The sequence below is a fragment of the Rosa rugosa genome, chromosome 3 (genome assembly GCF_958449725.1).
Source record: "Rosa rugosa chromosome 3, drRosRugo1.1, whole genome shotgun sequence".
In the NCBI taxonomy this organism is placed as follows: Eukaryota; Viridiplantae; Streptophyta; class Magnoliopsida; order Rosales; family Rosaceae; genus Rosa; species Rosa rugosa.
In genome coordinates, this window is record NC_084822.1 from 58292583 (window position 1) to 58308145 (window position 15563).

The 15563-nt window shown below is 37.5% G+C and overlaps 3 protein-coding genes across 4 annotated transcripts; all 3 read right to left on the reverse strand.

Annotated features, from left to right (window-relative positions):
* Nucleotides 1-799: 799 nt before the first annotated feature.
* On the reverse strand, nucleotides 800-3306 carry LOC133741481 (endoglucanase 16-like). Its single transcript, XM_062169378.1, has 5 exons — nucleotides 2700-3306; nucleotides 2090-2500; nucleotides 1921-1998; nucleotides 1674-1823; nucleotides 800-1565 (listed from the first exon to the last, which is right to left on the reverse strand). Exons 1-5 carry the CDS (start codon nucleotides 2907-2909, stop codon nucleotides 963-965), a joined length of 1452 nt encoding a protein of 483 aa, XP_062025362.1. The 5' UTR covers nucleotides 2910-3306; the 3' UTR covers nucleotides 800-962.
* A 1276-nt stretch (nucleotides 3307-4582) lies between these two features.
* LOC133739713 (fatty-acid-binding protein 2) lies at nucleotides 4583-8975 on the reverse strand. The gene is made up of 11 exons (XM_062167501.1): nucleotides 8790-8975; nucleotides 7655-8274; nucleotides 7339-7546; nucleotides 6958-7033; nucleotides 6739-6841; nucleotides 6442-6510; nucleotides 5822-5858; nucleotides 5660-5734; nucleotides 5520-5571; nucleotides 5228-5272; nucleotides 4583-5120 (listed from the first exon to the last, which is right to left on the reverse strand). Exons 2-11 carry the CDS (start codon nucleotides 8170-8172, stop codon nucleotides 5023-5025), a joined length of 1281 nt encoding a protein of 426 aa, XP_062023485.1. The 5' UTR covers nucleotides 8173-8274; nucleotides 8790-8975; the 3' UTR covers nucleotides 4583-5022.
* A 1312-nt stretch (nucleotides 8976-10287) lies between these two features.
* LOC133736772 (guanine nucleotide-binding protein alpha-1 subunit) lies at nucleotides 10288-15547 on the reverse strand. 2 transcript variants are annotated; one of them, XM_062164371.1, is made up of 14 exons: nucleotides 14713-15547; nucleotides 13958-14025; nucleotides 13689-13761; nucleotides 13346-13383; nucleotides 13171-13260; nucleotides 12925-12996; nucleotides 12603-12710; nucleotides 12367-12468; nucleotides 12172-12227; nucleotides 11820-11954; nucleotides 11258-11351; nucleotides 11068-11127; nucleotides 10899-10978; nucleotides 10288-10627 (listed from the first exon to the last, which is right to left on the reverse strand). In XM_062164371.1, the coding sequence occupies exons 2-14, from the start codon at nucleotides 14018-14020 to the stop codon at nucleotides 10450-10452; spliced, it is 1149 nt and encodes a 382-aa protein (XP_062020355.1). In that variant the 5' UTR covers nucleotides 14021-14025; nucleotides 14713-15547; the 3' UTR covers nucleotides 10288-10449. The 2 variants fall into 2 exon arrangements, with proteins under 2 accessions (XP_062020355.1, XP_062020354.1); XM_062164370.1 differs by having other exon boundaries at nucleotides 13958-14133.
* Nucleotides 15548-15563: the final 16 nt, after the last annotated feature.

The following is a 15563-nucleotide window of genomic DNA, read 5'->3' on the forward strand; positions in this document are numbered from 1 at the left end:
ACTAGTTTGAGGGGGGATGTTAAGAGTATAGGTCAAAGTCAAGGTCAACATCAAGTTAGTATAAATAGGGACTTATCCTTCACTGTTAGTAAGTCATCTTTGTAAACAAATTACCACCACAAGTCAATCAATATCAGTTTTCCCTTTCTCTCTCTCTCGTTCTTCTTCTTCTTCATTCTCAGTAGCTCCTATAGCTTTTCTTTCTAGATTTCTTTAGCTTTTATCCACCTTACCATGAATTTCAACAAGTAGGACGGCGTGGGCTTTGTGCCGGTCTATGCACCTTATGTGCCTTGTCTGCTCTAGGTAGGCGGTGAGTTCCTTGCTTGGTCAAATGGTCGCTGCCTCTTAGTGGCAGGGTGAAACTAAGTGTCACTGGATGTATTTTCCAGTGGCAACATGATGGGAAAGCTGTGCGTATGGAAGTTATGCTATACTGTAATCGAGTTGCAGATCGAGTTATCTTTCCGCTGTGTCAAAGCAAATAGAGTCGCCAGTAGAGCGCTCTTTGCTAGTTGGTGCCTAGTTGAATACAATTGTTTAGTAGAGACTTATGATAGTATTTCAGGATGTTCTCTAGTTGTTTATTGTAATCAGGGGTTTTGGCTCAATGCCCCCCCCCTGTATTTGACAGTTTCATTAATCAAGGCTTGAGGGCAGCCGCTCCGCCCTTTATTCAAAAAAAAAAAAATCAAAAGTTAGACGAATTTCATAGACATTGATTACATAAATGTTCACTTGGTCGCCAAATAACTAGGTGAACACTACTCTACATATAATAAGAATACTATAAAGCGTGTAAGCAATTGCAAATTTTAGATAGGTATACATAAATTTGCGTCAATTTACAGCGATTGTGGTGAATTCTTATTCGAATGTGCTGACAACATTCACTGTCTCAGAAATAAGAAGCAAAAAAATGCTAGCCATAGTCTCTACTATATATACATTTAATTCGTTCATCACGCAATGGACTTGGTTGCGAGCTTTGCCAAGACCCCAACCGCTAGTGAATTGACGTAGGTGCATGGCTCAGTCATCGCAGACTCACACCGCTTGTCGTTGAACTTATCGTCCTTGTCAGGCCCTCCCAAGATGGCACCGGTCAGCTCGTTAGGGTTTGGTGTATCCTTGTTGTACCAGTACACGAAGCTCATGGGGCAGCTGACCTGGCTGGTATCAACTCCCACGGGAATCGACGCGCCCCGGTGGTGCGCCTGTGTCGGGGGGTTGCTGCCGAAGCCAACCATGTAGGATCTGCCGTTAGGGTTGTTGCCTAGCAATAGGTCGATTTGTTTCTTAGCGAAGGCCATAAGGTGGGTGCTATCGAACTGTTTATCGGAACATATGACCTTTTGGTTGTGTTCGGCTAGAATGTCGCTGTAGACGCTGAACACCATGGCGGTCCCGGTGACATATTGAGAGTTGGCCCCGTCTCTGAGGTGGACCATACCGGCCGGAGTGGCGTGGACTTGCTTGTATGGACTCTCGGGGAGGTTCGAGCAAATGTAGCTGTCTGCTTGGTTCTTGTAGTTTTCTAGTTCCTTTTCGCCCTCAAAGAACAGCTGCAGCAATATTTGGAAATTTTCACAATTTTTTAATTTTTAAAAATAGACTTGAAGATTATACGATATTAATGCCTCAGTAAAAAGTGGAGAAAATTAATTAATTACCTTGGAGACAAGGACTTGAGCTCCAGCATACTTAAGATCCCAGCTAAACTCAGCCACGGTAGCGGGAATGGCCTCTTCGTGTATGTAAGTTAAGTACTCTGGTCTTTTGGTGGCCATATACAACCATGTCGCTGCCCACAATAGCTCGTCCTACAACCACATATTCCAAATCAGGTACAGAAAATTAGATTAGGATCGATTTTGTCATATAAGATTTTGATTTTGTAGGTAGATTTTCGATCTTTACATTGTAGCCGGAGAAGGAGCAGTAGAAAGGGCACTCTCCATCGTAAGTTCCTTTATGAGTTTTGGCCATTTGGAAGAGCTACAAGAAAGGGGGAAAATTAGAAGTAGGTCGAAAACCTAGCTTGAAATAAATTAATTGATTAAACTGGAACGTATAGATGCATATATACCAGCTCGGCTTTGTTGAGGAGACGACCAGCATAATCCTGATCAATGGATCTGAACGCGATGGAAGCAGCAGCCATTGCAGCTGAGGTTTCACCTGCAATTTCTGATCCGGGAGTGTTCTCATCGATCCTATACACAGTTCTTGGTGTCCTCATCTCTTCTGGTCGAACCCAACATTGATGGTCTAGATTGGGGTCTCCTACTTGAACGTACAACTTGTGTTCGGAAATAGCTTTGAAAAAGTAATCGGTTCCCCATTTAATGCCGTCCATGACATTTTGCAATTCTCCCGTAGCCTTTAGCTCCGAATTGTATTGGATGGCGGCCCACGACAGGGTTGTGATTGTAAAAGCCATCGGAAGTCCGTACTTGACATTGTCGCCGGCATCATAATATCCCCCAGAAAGGTCCACCTGTGACCAAAATTGACAAATTAAAAACACAGCAGCCACCAAAACTAAAACTCAATAAAAATTCATGTGATTCAACTGGGTCATGCATACATGCATGCATGAGTCTACAAAAATTTTGGTGGGAAATGCACATATGAAGTCTTTTTTGTCATGAAAAGAACGTCACATGTGATCGGCATAGATAGAGAGATGTTCGTACATTTTCTAGTTTTCCATCGTCGAGGGCGGAGTCTCCTCTCCATTTTGGTCTGTGATTAGGAGGGAGCTTCCCTGACCTTTGTGCCTCAAGGAAGATGATGGACTTGGTTAGCGCATCCTTGTAATTCAAATCAGCATTTACACAGAGGAGGAGTCCTTGAAAGAGTGCGAGCCACACAACAATGATCGCCGAGGGTTTACCTACATGCATGATGTTCCTATAGATTAAACCTTTTTTTTTTTCAGAATAATCTATAGATATAGATTAAACTTGGCGATCATGGAAATGCAGAAAACCCCGCTTCTTTAATAGTCGAGCAACTAGGGAGAGGGAGAGGAAAAAAAAGGTTGGATTTCAATTTGGACGGCCGTTAATTTTATTTCTTGGGATACTAATTAACAGAATGATGGTGGCGGAGGGATCGGAGTTTAATCAACGGAAGCCATTTTTGGGAGGAGGAAGGAGCTTAAACGTGGGGTGGGAATTGAAGAAAGCATTTGGACTACAGGTTTACTAATAACCGTTTCATGCCTATATCCACCTCTTTTCTGTACTTGAATTTTACGGTAGATATTTACCGGACTAATATTGAGACACCCAGAATAGTAAAATGATCGAGCAAAAAAGTAACCATTCTTAGAAAACCAAAAAGTGATGTAGTAATTTTTTTTTTTCATGTACGTAGAACAGCAACGGAAGCAATTCTAATATAGTGAAGCGCCAAATCAAAAACTACTCGGTAAATGTAAAAGCCATTGACCACACCCAAGAGAAGCTACAAACACCACTTTGATTTGTCTTTGATTCTCATTAGTGGTGATTTCAGTTGGGTTTGGTTTAAGTAGAGGAAACCAGAATAGCTTTTGTTAGGTTGATCTCTCCAATCTCAACCTCAGTATTAACAAAACCATGACTCAAAAGCTATCGACCACACCCAAAAGCTATGGAGACGACTTTTGGACCAAAACGTTCAAATTAATGACAAAGCTTCTTCTTTGATTTGTCTTCGATTCTCTGCAATGATAGTTTTAGATAAGAAATCATGCAACACATATTCATAGAACTATTGACGATCAATTCCCAACCCTAACATTGGTAAAAGCTGAAACCATACTGACTAAACTCAAGAGCTATTGAGCCCAAATCACAAATTATTGACTAGATGCAAAAGCTATTGCCCACGCCCAAAATGTTCAGATAACGAATGAGCTTCTTCTCTCGATTCTCCTCCATGATAGTTACCTAGCTAGATAGCAGTTGGGTTTCGTCATCGATAGGTTTTCCTATAAATGACATAACTCTCCGGCAAATGTTTAGGTATCTCTCAATGAAAAATCGTTGGTAAAGATTCTTTTTGGTTACATTAGAGGGGAATCCAACTATTCCAACCTCTAACCTAGCCTAATCCTAATACAATCCCCAACTCCCCCTCACCAGTTCGGCAAAGATACTGTCGGCGATCATTCGTCGAAGGTTGTTGTTTAAATGAGATATATCTCTGACGAAAATTTGTTAACATAACTTGATTTCTGCCTATGAATATTTCGTCAATAAAAGTCATTCATTAAATAAAATATCTTTAAAAGGTTTATGCCAAGTAAGAACTCATCGGGAATAAGTTGTTCTCTAACAAAAATTTGTCAACAAAGATTTAGGTTTTTCACCAAGATGTCGAAGAAGGTTGTTTTACTAAAGGTTTTTCCGTATAGTGGTCGATAAAGATTATTCTCTAAAATGAAATATCCAAAGGGGAGTGAACTCCCTATTTTATAATTTACACAATTACACTCCATATTTCCTTTTTTAGTATCTTAAGTTTTGTCTTTTTTGTTGTGTTTATTATAAAAGTGATGTTGAAATACTAAAAAAGAAAAGATAGAGTGTGATTTGTAAAATAAAAAGTAAATTTCACTCCCCTATCCAATAGGTACCGATGAATAGGTTTAAGCTACATTGGACTGTTAATTTGTTTGGGCTTTATTTAGCCGCTGTCTTCAAGATTTTGAAACCAATATGTGTACATAAATTTCAAATTGCTACACTTGGAATGAGGGAAGAACCACATTATCCTACTTCGTTAAAATTACAATAGGAATCTGATACGGATTGCCTATCTAACTTATGTAAATCCCCATATAATGGCTGCAAAGAATTGCAGACTGGTAAGCGAATGATCACACTCCGAGAGGCCCAAAGAATGCACGCTCACTAATGCCTTGTAATGCTTTTCGGCTATGACATCTTTGTCCTCGTGAGCAGTTCATCTCCTCAACAAACCGCTTGCCCCTTAAAAAAGTGAGGCAATGGCAATAAATGAACCAATTCAGCAACGCCTAATGATACTAGCAACATTTCTGCCAATCTCTTCTTTTGTTTGCTCCGACACAGGACCATCTCCCAGGTACATGTCAAAGAAAGCCCCTGAGAGAAAAATTGTGCATCAAATAATTATCCCAAAAACAATTTCAAGAGAGGCGTGTTGAGATACTAGAGAAATGGAGGGGGAAAACAGAAAGAGATTCGCTTACTGCACAGTTCCTTGCTTTGGACTGCTCCAATCTGATTATCTCCAACTGCAAAATCAATTTTCCATCAATTTTGTATGAATAAATCAATCAAGAGTAAAACATGACACAAATCTGTTATAGACATCATCCAGCTGAAAATATGAAGCAGCAAGCAATGTACAGCAGAAGAGCAACTAGAAAAGAGAAATGAACTGGAAAGAGGGGTTTTAAGGCTTTGAAACTGTATCCTTTATGCTTAAATCGAAGCATGGTAGATGTATTGGTATAAACAATCTAATCAATCACCGCTTACTTTTAGTAATCAATTTTCCATCAGCTGTTCGTTGAAAATCAATTGTTGTTCCCTGATATATTGAAAAAAATTGACGTAAGAATAATTTACTCCAAAATCACTAGATAATATGGAAAAGAATAAGAATAATATAATATTACCGCTGGCAATGGAATATCTTGTGTGAAGTTTGAACCAAATGTTGTTATGCAACGATAGTCAGTCTCTGGGTTTGTCTAACAAAAGTGAACAAAAATGACAAGAATTAGTAAATACGATATCAGAAAGTACAAAATACAGAATCAGCGAAGAATATGATTTACCTTCACTAATCGGGCTCGAAGGGATTTCTCAAAGGCACTGCATTCAGGTAAAACCAAAAGCACATAAGCAAGAATGACGAACAGTATATTCTATATAAAATAAAATAAAATTAAAAAATAAAATAAAATTAAAAAAAAAAAAGAACAGTAAACATTAAGCATATTAAACACAGCAAGGAAGGAATAAAGATAACTCAGCTTGGTATACACAGAAACTTGGAGAATCAGTTTTTGGCTTTAGATCGTGAAAGAATTTAGAATTTATAAAACATTGTAGCTCATATATCTATGGCCTAAAATTTCCCAAACGAATCCCCCATTTCAAGGTAACCCCATCAACGCAATATTAAGCTAACACAATATTAATCTAAACGGTATCATAGCATTAATAATAAAAAACAAGAGAAGCTAAGCTATGCACACTCAGCTAACCAAGCTATTGATACTAGGAATAGTAAATCTTCCATGAGAAAAAAAAAAAAAAAAACCTTGTATCCAAGAATATTAATCAGCTGTTAGAAATTATAAAAGAAAAATCACACAATTGTTCCAAGTCTCGAACAAGATATCATACACATTTAAATATCCAAGATTATGTCGAGAAGAGGAATATAACTTACTCTCTCACAGTATTGATTTTCATGCCATTGCAACTAACCACAAGCCTAACTGTCATATCAATATCTTCCCTGCAGGCCCAAAAAAAAAAATGGAAAATGCAGCAGAAAGTTCATCAAACCCAGGAAACACAGCTCAGCCATAATAAGTAATTGAACAACTTGGCCAAAACCACTTATATGCCAACCCGGCTTCGAAATAAAATAGGGGGAAAAAAAGAAGGTAGAGAAACACTTTCAACAATATAAATGTAAATGAAAAACAGAAGAAATTTTTTTGAGCAAGACAGTTGTCAATACCTGAGAAGGTCCTGATAAAAATCATGGCGTTTGTTTAGTTCATCAGCCGAAACAGAAGCATATTTTGGACCCAATTTCTTGCAAACAGAGTAAGGATGAATATCTATATAAAAAAAAATAAAAATAAAAACAAATGAAAGACCACATAAGATAATGGATGTGAAAAATAGTCCAGATTGGAAGAAACTCAAAAAATGAGTGGAACTACTAATAACTTACAAAAGCCAAACGCATAGAGCTTCAGAGATTTTATTCTAATTATTGTCATTGTTCTGGATCCAGTCCCCACAAGGACCTGAAATGGATTAACAAAATATCGACATTAAATATATTTCAAAAATGTGAACTTTATATACAAGCTGCCTTTGCCTATTGCAGAAAAGTAGAATGCTAGCTCTCAACCTTATGCCTCCATTTACTGATCATGCTTCCATGAAAGTAAAACATGCCCAACACATGAAATTAATAAGTAAAGGCATTGCAAATTAATAAACTACACCATCTATAAACAAGAGAAATGAACTACGAGAATACTAAACAAGTAAAAAAAATTAACAAACCCCACCACCTAAAGCAACAGAAAAACTCCGAAGTGCTAACCTCTGAACTTAAACTGGAATTGTTCCCTGCTCTTAAAATATTGTCCAAAACCATAGGGAACTCAATGCCAGTTCTAGGCTCCACTGCATGTATTCTCCAGTCCAAATTGGGAAAAGGTAGACCAGCACATCCTTGGCGTCCAACCTCACAAGGCCTTTGATCCATAACGTCAGTGTTTGCCGATGAAACAGCTAACATGTTTGAAGATCTGGTAGAAATTACCAAAGAAGAGAATTTTCTAATCAACATCAAAAACAGAGCCAGGAGAATTTTGGCACTTCAATCCACCCCTTTTGTGAAAGATATAGTGACTTACAAGTTGCCAAAAGGTGGTACAAGAGCAGTAGCTAACGAGAGCAAGGAATATGAATATCGCCTTTCAGCTTCTCTTTGTAGGAATTGCATTACAAAAGCCGATATCTTACCAAAATCCATGGGGTTATTACATTCTCCTTTTGGCCCAAAACTGAAGTGAAATCCTTTGAATTTTTGTCTACCTGAAGTAATGTGTTTTACTTGTGCAGAAGAACTGGAGGTTCCAGGTTCACAACCATCCAAGTTACCTGCTATTACCCTAGTAGCATTTGTACTGGTCCCAGAAGAGAACATCACTAGTAAAGCACCAGCAAACTTTGAAATATGATTAAACGCACCTTCAAGAGCTAAGCTTCCAGGCACATGGAAGTATCTACAATGGTGCAATGAATTGTCCATAAATGAAGTAATATGAGAAAACACATGACCCCCAAAACTATGCAAAATCAGCGGCTCCAGCGGAAAGTTGTACGAAGACCCGTCATCAAAATCCCCAAACCAAAACCAATTATTCTTCATGCTTTTGGTATGTCCTCCTATAATTCTACCCAGATTGGCACTTGAAGCTTCCTCAAGTGAGAAATTGGGTTTATGATATCAATCAAGACAGATAGAATACACCTGCACAAAGCCACAATGACAAAAGTTTTTGTCATTTAAGATCGAAAAACATAACTAACAAGGCTATATAAAACAGAAGAGAACAAATAAAAACAAAAATAAGCACCAGCTTATAAAGGAATAAGTTGTATATTGATTGGTCTATAAATCCAATTTACTTGGACACTAAATGGGTTCATAATTCAAACCCAAAATGACAAATTCCACAACACACAAGACCAATCTTCCCAACCACCAAAGACCCCTTCTTTCCAACCCACCTCAAACCCAATATGATCATGCAACAAAACCTCACAGCTCTCTGTTTTATAAATCAGGGATCAAATTACGTCCTCCAAAAGAATCAAACAAAATTGAAAAGGAAAAAACCAGAAAAGGGAAGCAAATGCATGAAATGTAAAAGCCACTTTCTTCTGGCATTTCACTTTCTTGCTCTGATTCCTTTTCCTCCTCATTCTCAACTACAACACAGAAAACAAAGGCAAACCCGGAAAAGAAAACGAGAAAAAACAAACCTGGGATCACAGCCAAATTGGGTTTTCACGGCGAGATCAAGGATTCTTCTTCTGCTTCTGCATTAGAAGAAGAAGCTGGGTTCTCTTTGTCTGCGTGCATGTACGTTTCAGAGAGAGAGAGAGAGAGAGAGAGAGAGAGACAGGAATATGCTTTGGTTTGGGGTGCCAAACGCGAACAAGTCACAGTTGATTCAAGAGCTTTCTTTCCTTCTGGGGTCAAATTTGGAAACACACAGAAAATAAAAAGAAACCAATTTTTCTCCCAAACTCTGTGAATTCTTGCCCAATTTTTTTTCAGGTGGGCGGCGAATAAAATATGGGGCTGAAATGACGGTTTTGACCTTGGATCTTAGTTGGGTGAGTTGTCCTCTTTTTTCTGGGACACGTGTGGTCGAATCCCAGTCGGCAACAGGGTTGAAGGCATAATAAGAATTAAGAAGGAGAGGGACAGATACTAGCCCTGAGTCGATGCCATCAAATGTGTCTTGTTACTAGGGCTGATGTCATCGAAAGTTGGATCTTTTGTAAATTTTTTATGTACTACTATACCATACAGCATAGACTACGGAAATGTTTTAATTCTTTTTTTGGACAATAGTTAAATAACAAATTTATTCATTGATAGTTTTGGACAAAGTGTTTAATTTAATTCTTATCAACGGTTTAGGTTGCAAGATTTTATTTGATTCATTTATTGGTTTGATTGGATGACAGCTAATAAGAATTGCAGTAATTGTGAAGTTGGTTTATTGATACTATAATAATTAACTTGTTGTGGAAATGATATACTCATAAAAACTTAAAAATTGAACAATTAAGATGCTTCAAATAGTCGATGAAAAAAAAAACTCCTTATGACCAAATAAAAGAAACTTGTCCACTATTATGAAGTTCTACTCAACTATCTCATAGTTTTTAAAAGACTATGAGGTACTTGATGACTGAAAGAAAATATATAACGTTACTCTTTAATATATTATTATTAGTACGTCCAACTCAGATGCATTTGTAGTAGGACGTCGGACCTCTATTATATATAACGTTACTCTTTAATATATTAGTGCTTCTCTAAAAATATATGTGCCACTCCGACTCCGAGCGAGCAACAGAAAACACACTTGGGGTTGGGTTTCAACAAATGTGGTAGTGGTACATAATAAGCATGAGAAAAGTATTGGGCCAAAAGAAAAGCATGCAAAAAAATACTTGTCAGGTTTGATGGTTGGACTTTGACTGATTAGGTAGGGGAGCGAGTAAATCATGTTTGACAATGACAAGTACCTACCACATATGGACCGATTTAGTTAAAACATAAAATTCCGGCACGGCAAAGAATCACCGACCACGCTATATGTGCCGACGGCCACTGGTTTTAAGACCGGTCTATTCTCTAAAGTTCAAGTCAGTCATGAGTTTAATGACCGACTCTTTTTTATATATTCTGTTTCCGAAATGTAGGTCGGACGGAACTAGCAACGCTCTTTATTGAAGAGAAAAATACCCGTGAAAAGATTAACAATCATTCATTTATATATATATATCTGTCTCGACACTCATAATCGGAACACGATTTAATGGAAAATTAAATGCTAATAATCAAGGAATATGAGCGCTCAAAATGTGAAAATACAATCTTTTATGGCCCCTCCTCCCTCTCTGGTCACAACAAACCTGCCTCGAACAGATTTCTCCGTCTTAAGGTCTCATCCACAAGCTTGAAAGTCTTCTTCACCAACTTTTGATCAAGGGCAGTTGTTCTATAGATCTTAAACACGCGGTCCACACGATCCGGGGTGGTGCTCTGAAAATACAATTCCTCAAATTTTTTCTTCACAAACCTGAAAGCAGACATGTACAATGGTTATTAGACCTATAGCAAAGTAGGTCCAGGCAGGCTTAGAACACTAATAATTGAGCAGGTTCGGCCACATGTTGAGTGTCTCCATTTTAGTTTCTTCTCTATAATGAAAACGGTTGAGCTTTGGTGAAGCTTTCAGCCAGCTATAGATCCAATTTTGACCACAGATTGGACAAGAAACAGTTTGCAGAGCTATGGTAGTTCTGTTCCTTCCATTTTAAGCAAAGGACCACAAAGATGCAGGCACTTACTCGTATGCATGTTCAATTTCTTGTTTTCCTGTAGAAACTGGCTGGTAATCTTTGAACCACTCACACACATTAAGTGGCACCTACACAATGAATCATCAAGTATCAACAACCCATACAAATGTGAGCTTGCTGCTAACGAATAACAGCATACTGATCTACTGACCCTTACCTTTAGAACCTTCTTCTCGAATATATCGAACTTGTTTAGAAATAGCATGAAGGACGTTTTCTGCATCGAAAAGCAAAAATGAAAAGAAAGCATACAATGTAAAAAAGCCAAACTTTTAGAGAAAGGAATTTCCAGTCGCACATGCGACACACACACACACACACAGAGGACAACTTGGAAGAAAAGAAACCTCAAAACAAGGTTGCTTCAGGACCCAGTCAAAAAGTTCCTTTGTTTCCATCATTCGATTCTTGCTTTCATCTTCAAAGAGTGTTTGATCATAACTGTAACACAATTTTCAAAACAGGACTAATTTAGCTTGACAGTGGTATTTGACATGCTTATGCTGACATACTACATGCAAGAAAATAGGGGTGGCAATTGCATACTCAAGACCGAAAACTATTTCATATGTCCCTTTTACTTTCCCTACCGCAATTAATGGAATAGTGTACATAAAACAACTTTCAGTGACAGCTATGGCAGTTAACATGAATTAATTTCCTTATTGAGTTATTTTCATGTTAACAAGGATCTTGGAGACTTTCTTAAGAGGTACTTTCCTGCTTTGACCCTTTGCTTACACCCTAAAACTATTAACAAAGAAAACAAAATGGCAACCACAAGCAAGACATGGGCAGATTGCTCTGAAAGAATGGCTGCTGATGATCGGTCAAGAACCGGGATCAATTGCTACGATCATGCATGCGTATGAGGATGTAATAGTAATGTGAAAGCAATGAGGATCTTACTCGCTAACAGCAGCACAAAATATAACAGCTGTAACACCTTCAAAAAGATGGATCCATTTCCTCCTCTCGTTTCTCTGGCCTCCAACATCAAAGAGTCTATATACTTCACCACTTTTCTTGTTTTCGCCAACAGGGCTGCCAATCAAAATTATCACTGAGTTGTTTGATTGTACTTTGAACCGTATAAATGAGTTGCAGTATCATAAGAATTTCTCTGAAAGAAATTCATCATGAACTAAACTATATCCTAAGAGCATCCTCAAGTTGCTTTCATGCTTTGTATTTTTGAATAATGGCTGATTAAGGACGAATGGATGGCATGATGAAAAACTTAGAAATAAGAAATAATTACCTGAACTGGATCTCTACAACACCAGTTGTACGAACTCTTGCATAAAGAACATCTTCCTGCAATATCAAACATGCCAACTTTCTGAGAGAACAGTTGTACCTTTTCCACAGTGTAAACAGTAACCAACAGATATATCAACTCCTGTACCTTCTTCAGTTCAAGAAACAATCAGTTACTAGAGCGAACTGTACATACCTTGGTTGGAATGTAATTTGTGTCGGCTAATCTTTGTAGATTTTCCATGAAATAGTTGGCACAATCAGGAACTTGGAGTCCATTACCACGAGTATATGTTTCCTACAATTGCATGAATGGGGTACTTCACTTAAAGCATTGGACAGAAGACCGAAGCTGTGCTAAACACAATTGTTTAAGCTCTAGGAATGATGTCAAACAATTGGAATATATCAGGTACAAGGAGTTACAGCTACCTGAATTGCAGCAGCTTTCCAAAGAGTCTCTATCTCCTGTGCAAGCTCTTTAGTTAGACATGGATAATCCAATCTGCCCCCTATTTTTGATAGTTTCTCTCCAATTTCCTGATAAAAGGAACCAAACTTTTTACTTAGCAAACAAGCACTTCTCTTCAAACACAGTATGGCAAGCAGGAATCTTAAAAGGACAAAATTCATAAATTGGCTGTAAGGATAAATCATATGTTAAAAACAGTGAAACTTTCACCATTTGTACAGTAAATAAAAAGATAAAACCTGATAAGGCAGTTTAGTAAACTATGAAATGATGAGATCAAACCTGATTTTCACTAGATATTTCATATGTTTCACTGTCATTCTGAGCAAGCTCCTTTGACCCATCATACAATATCTGTTCAACCACATCATGCATACATTAAATACAGGACTAACATTCATCTTCTTTTGCACCAAAGAAGAGTGCTTGCAGGAAAACTATGCTTTCTGCTATAAAGAGCTCACACTAATATTCTTTGTATTATGCAGAAAGGGAAATAACCAACACACCCTTTCAAGTATTGCGTACTTTTATGGTCTGATACACATTGGCATGTATGACTGATATGTAGCTCTTGAGTTCTGCATCATCGAAGCCGGTTTGAAACAAAAGCTTTATCTGCAAATAAACCATATTTAATATTTTTGTTTTAGTAAACAAAATTTATAAAATCTTAAACAGAGAAACATGTACAATATCTTACCTGCTTGAAGATTGTGGACTTCCCTGACTCCCCAGCACCTTAAAACAATAGAATGATCACATTACTTATAGAACAAAGTTTAGCCTTTACTACGGATTTTAAAAAATTAAATATATCTAAACTGGAACGTGAGAAAGGAAAAGGAACGAACGTAGTTTTTATATGTGGAAAACATTACATATAAATTTATGTTTATTACTAGCAATAGCATTAGAAGATAAAACAGTACTCGACACCTCTTGGTCATAAAGATTCTAGTTTTCAACCATAACAAACTCAAACTGTTGAGAGCATGATGTTCTGCATGCAAATCTTAAAAAGGTAGGCAGAACATTATATATACCTAGTAAGAGAAGTTTCTGGATATGTTTTTCAGCCTTCGTTTCTTGTTCAATTCTCCTTTCAATTTCTGCAGTCTGGATGCAAGGCATCAACAATAAATTAGATGCTGATAAAAGATTCAAAGAACGATAATTAAAACATCATCGACCTGAAAGAATCTTGTTCGAAACAAATGAAATATTTAAAAAAAAAAAAAAAAAAAAAGCAAAGCTGCTCTGGCAACACTTGATCAATGAGATAACAAAATTTGAATTATCATGCAGAATCCACCTGTGCATTCTCTTCATTGTCCGCTTCATTGTAATGCTGGTTTTTGCTGCAGAGTGAGCCCATATTTTCTAATACAATAGACAGCATAGAAGATGCACAAGTCAAGCTCAATACCGTCTTATATGTATCTCCAATTCCCTTCTGTAATGTTCATACATAATGTGTTTCAAATGCACCTAATCACAAAGCTAAATATGTCAAGGAGCAATAAAGATAATCTCACACTTCCCTGAATAGAAAAACCATTGGCCCCAGAACAAAACATTACAAGTAAAAAGCACAGTGCCTGGGCAAGAATTCGTTATGAGCTAAAGTGATAAGAGTTTCTATTGATTCTAAGTCGGGCAAACTACAAAAACATGATGCAAACCACAAAATACTAGTTAATCAGTGAGGCTCAGATTTGTATTTGGCTTTTCACACTTCCTATAAATTTAGAAATACATATTAATTAATATGTAGAATTTGCCCTAAATAGACAAACCCAAAACGCTATTCCATCAACCCAGTTCCTAATTCTTGACAATTTAATTTTCCCATCAACAACAAAAAAAAAAAAAAAACACTCACAGTTCCAGAAATATTAGGACTAGCCCATGAAACAAAATCACTAAAAAAAAAAACAAGCCCAGAATGCCATCCAAGCAACCCAGTAACTCAATCAAGAAACAAGAGAGAATCCAAAACCTCCTGATCTAGCAACAACACCAGAGATCTGCTCAGAACCTGAAATGAGCTAAAGTAAGAAAGTTTACCTGCAGAGAAAAGAAAATGGGCCTTGGTTGAATCGCCCGAGGAGGAGTTGGCTTTGGCCTTTGTGTGTTGAAACGTCGGATACTGGGGTAGGTTATATACAAAAACCAATGTAGAGGGTGTTTGAGAGTCCGTGTGTATATATAATAGTGTGTGGATAGTTGGGAAGAAATCGAAACGGGGGAATTCAAGTGTTGGCTAAATCTGGAAATAAGAAGAAAGAAAAGAAAGAAAGTAAACAAAGAGCGCCGAAAGCTGCAAGAGCCAGCCTATTGTTTCTTCTTGGCTGCTCACTTTCAGTCAAAGATGGAGAAAGAAAAGACAGGACCCCAAAATAAAAAAATGAAACTATATTTATTTATATACTTATTAGAAAAAAAAAAAAATAATAATAATATTATCTTCTTGGGACAATCCACGGTCTGTGTCTGAGACTATATACGCTTTTGACTGCCCTTGTGTATTGTACGTAGTACTGATGAGTCTTCTAGTTCTTGGGGTGCATCTGCCCAAAACATTGCCAGGTTGTGCCACCATATGGTGGGTCATCTGCTCCTCCTTCCCCTACTCCCATCTTTGTCCTTGTCTTTGTCCTCCCAAACACTGGCGGTGATGACAGTTTAGCTTCCGGGACCTTCCATGTTCTTCAATGTGATTCCTTTTCTCGAGTCACCTTATATCGGGTTAGGGACGAATTTAACAACTTTTTTTCTTTTCTTTTTTTCATGTAATAAGATAATCAGTTTGACAACGGATTTAAAGTTTGGAGGATTTATTGAAGAATTCTGCACACTCGATGACATTTTCTGCTCTTGCATTCTCGATATCACATCCTCCATCCTCTTACGTAAGT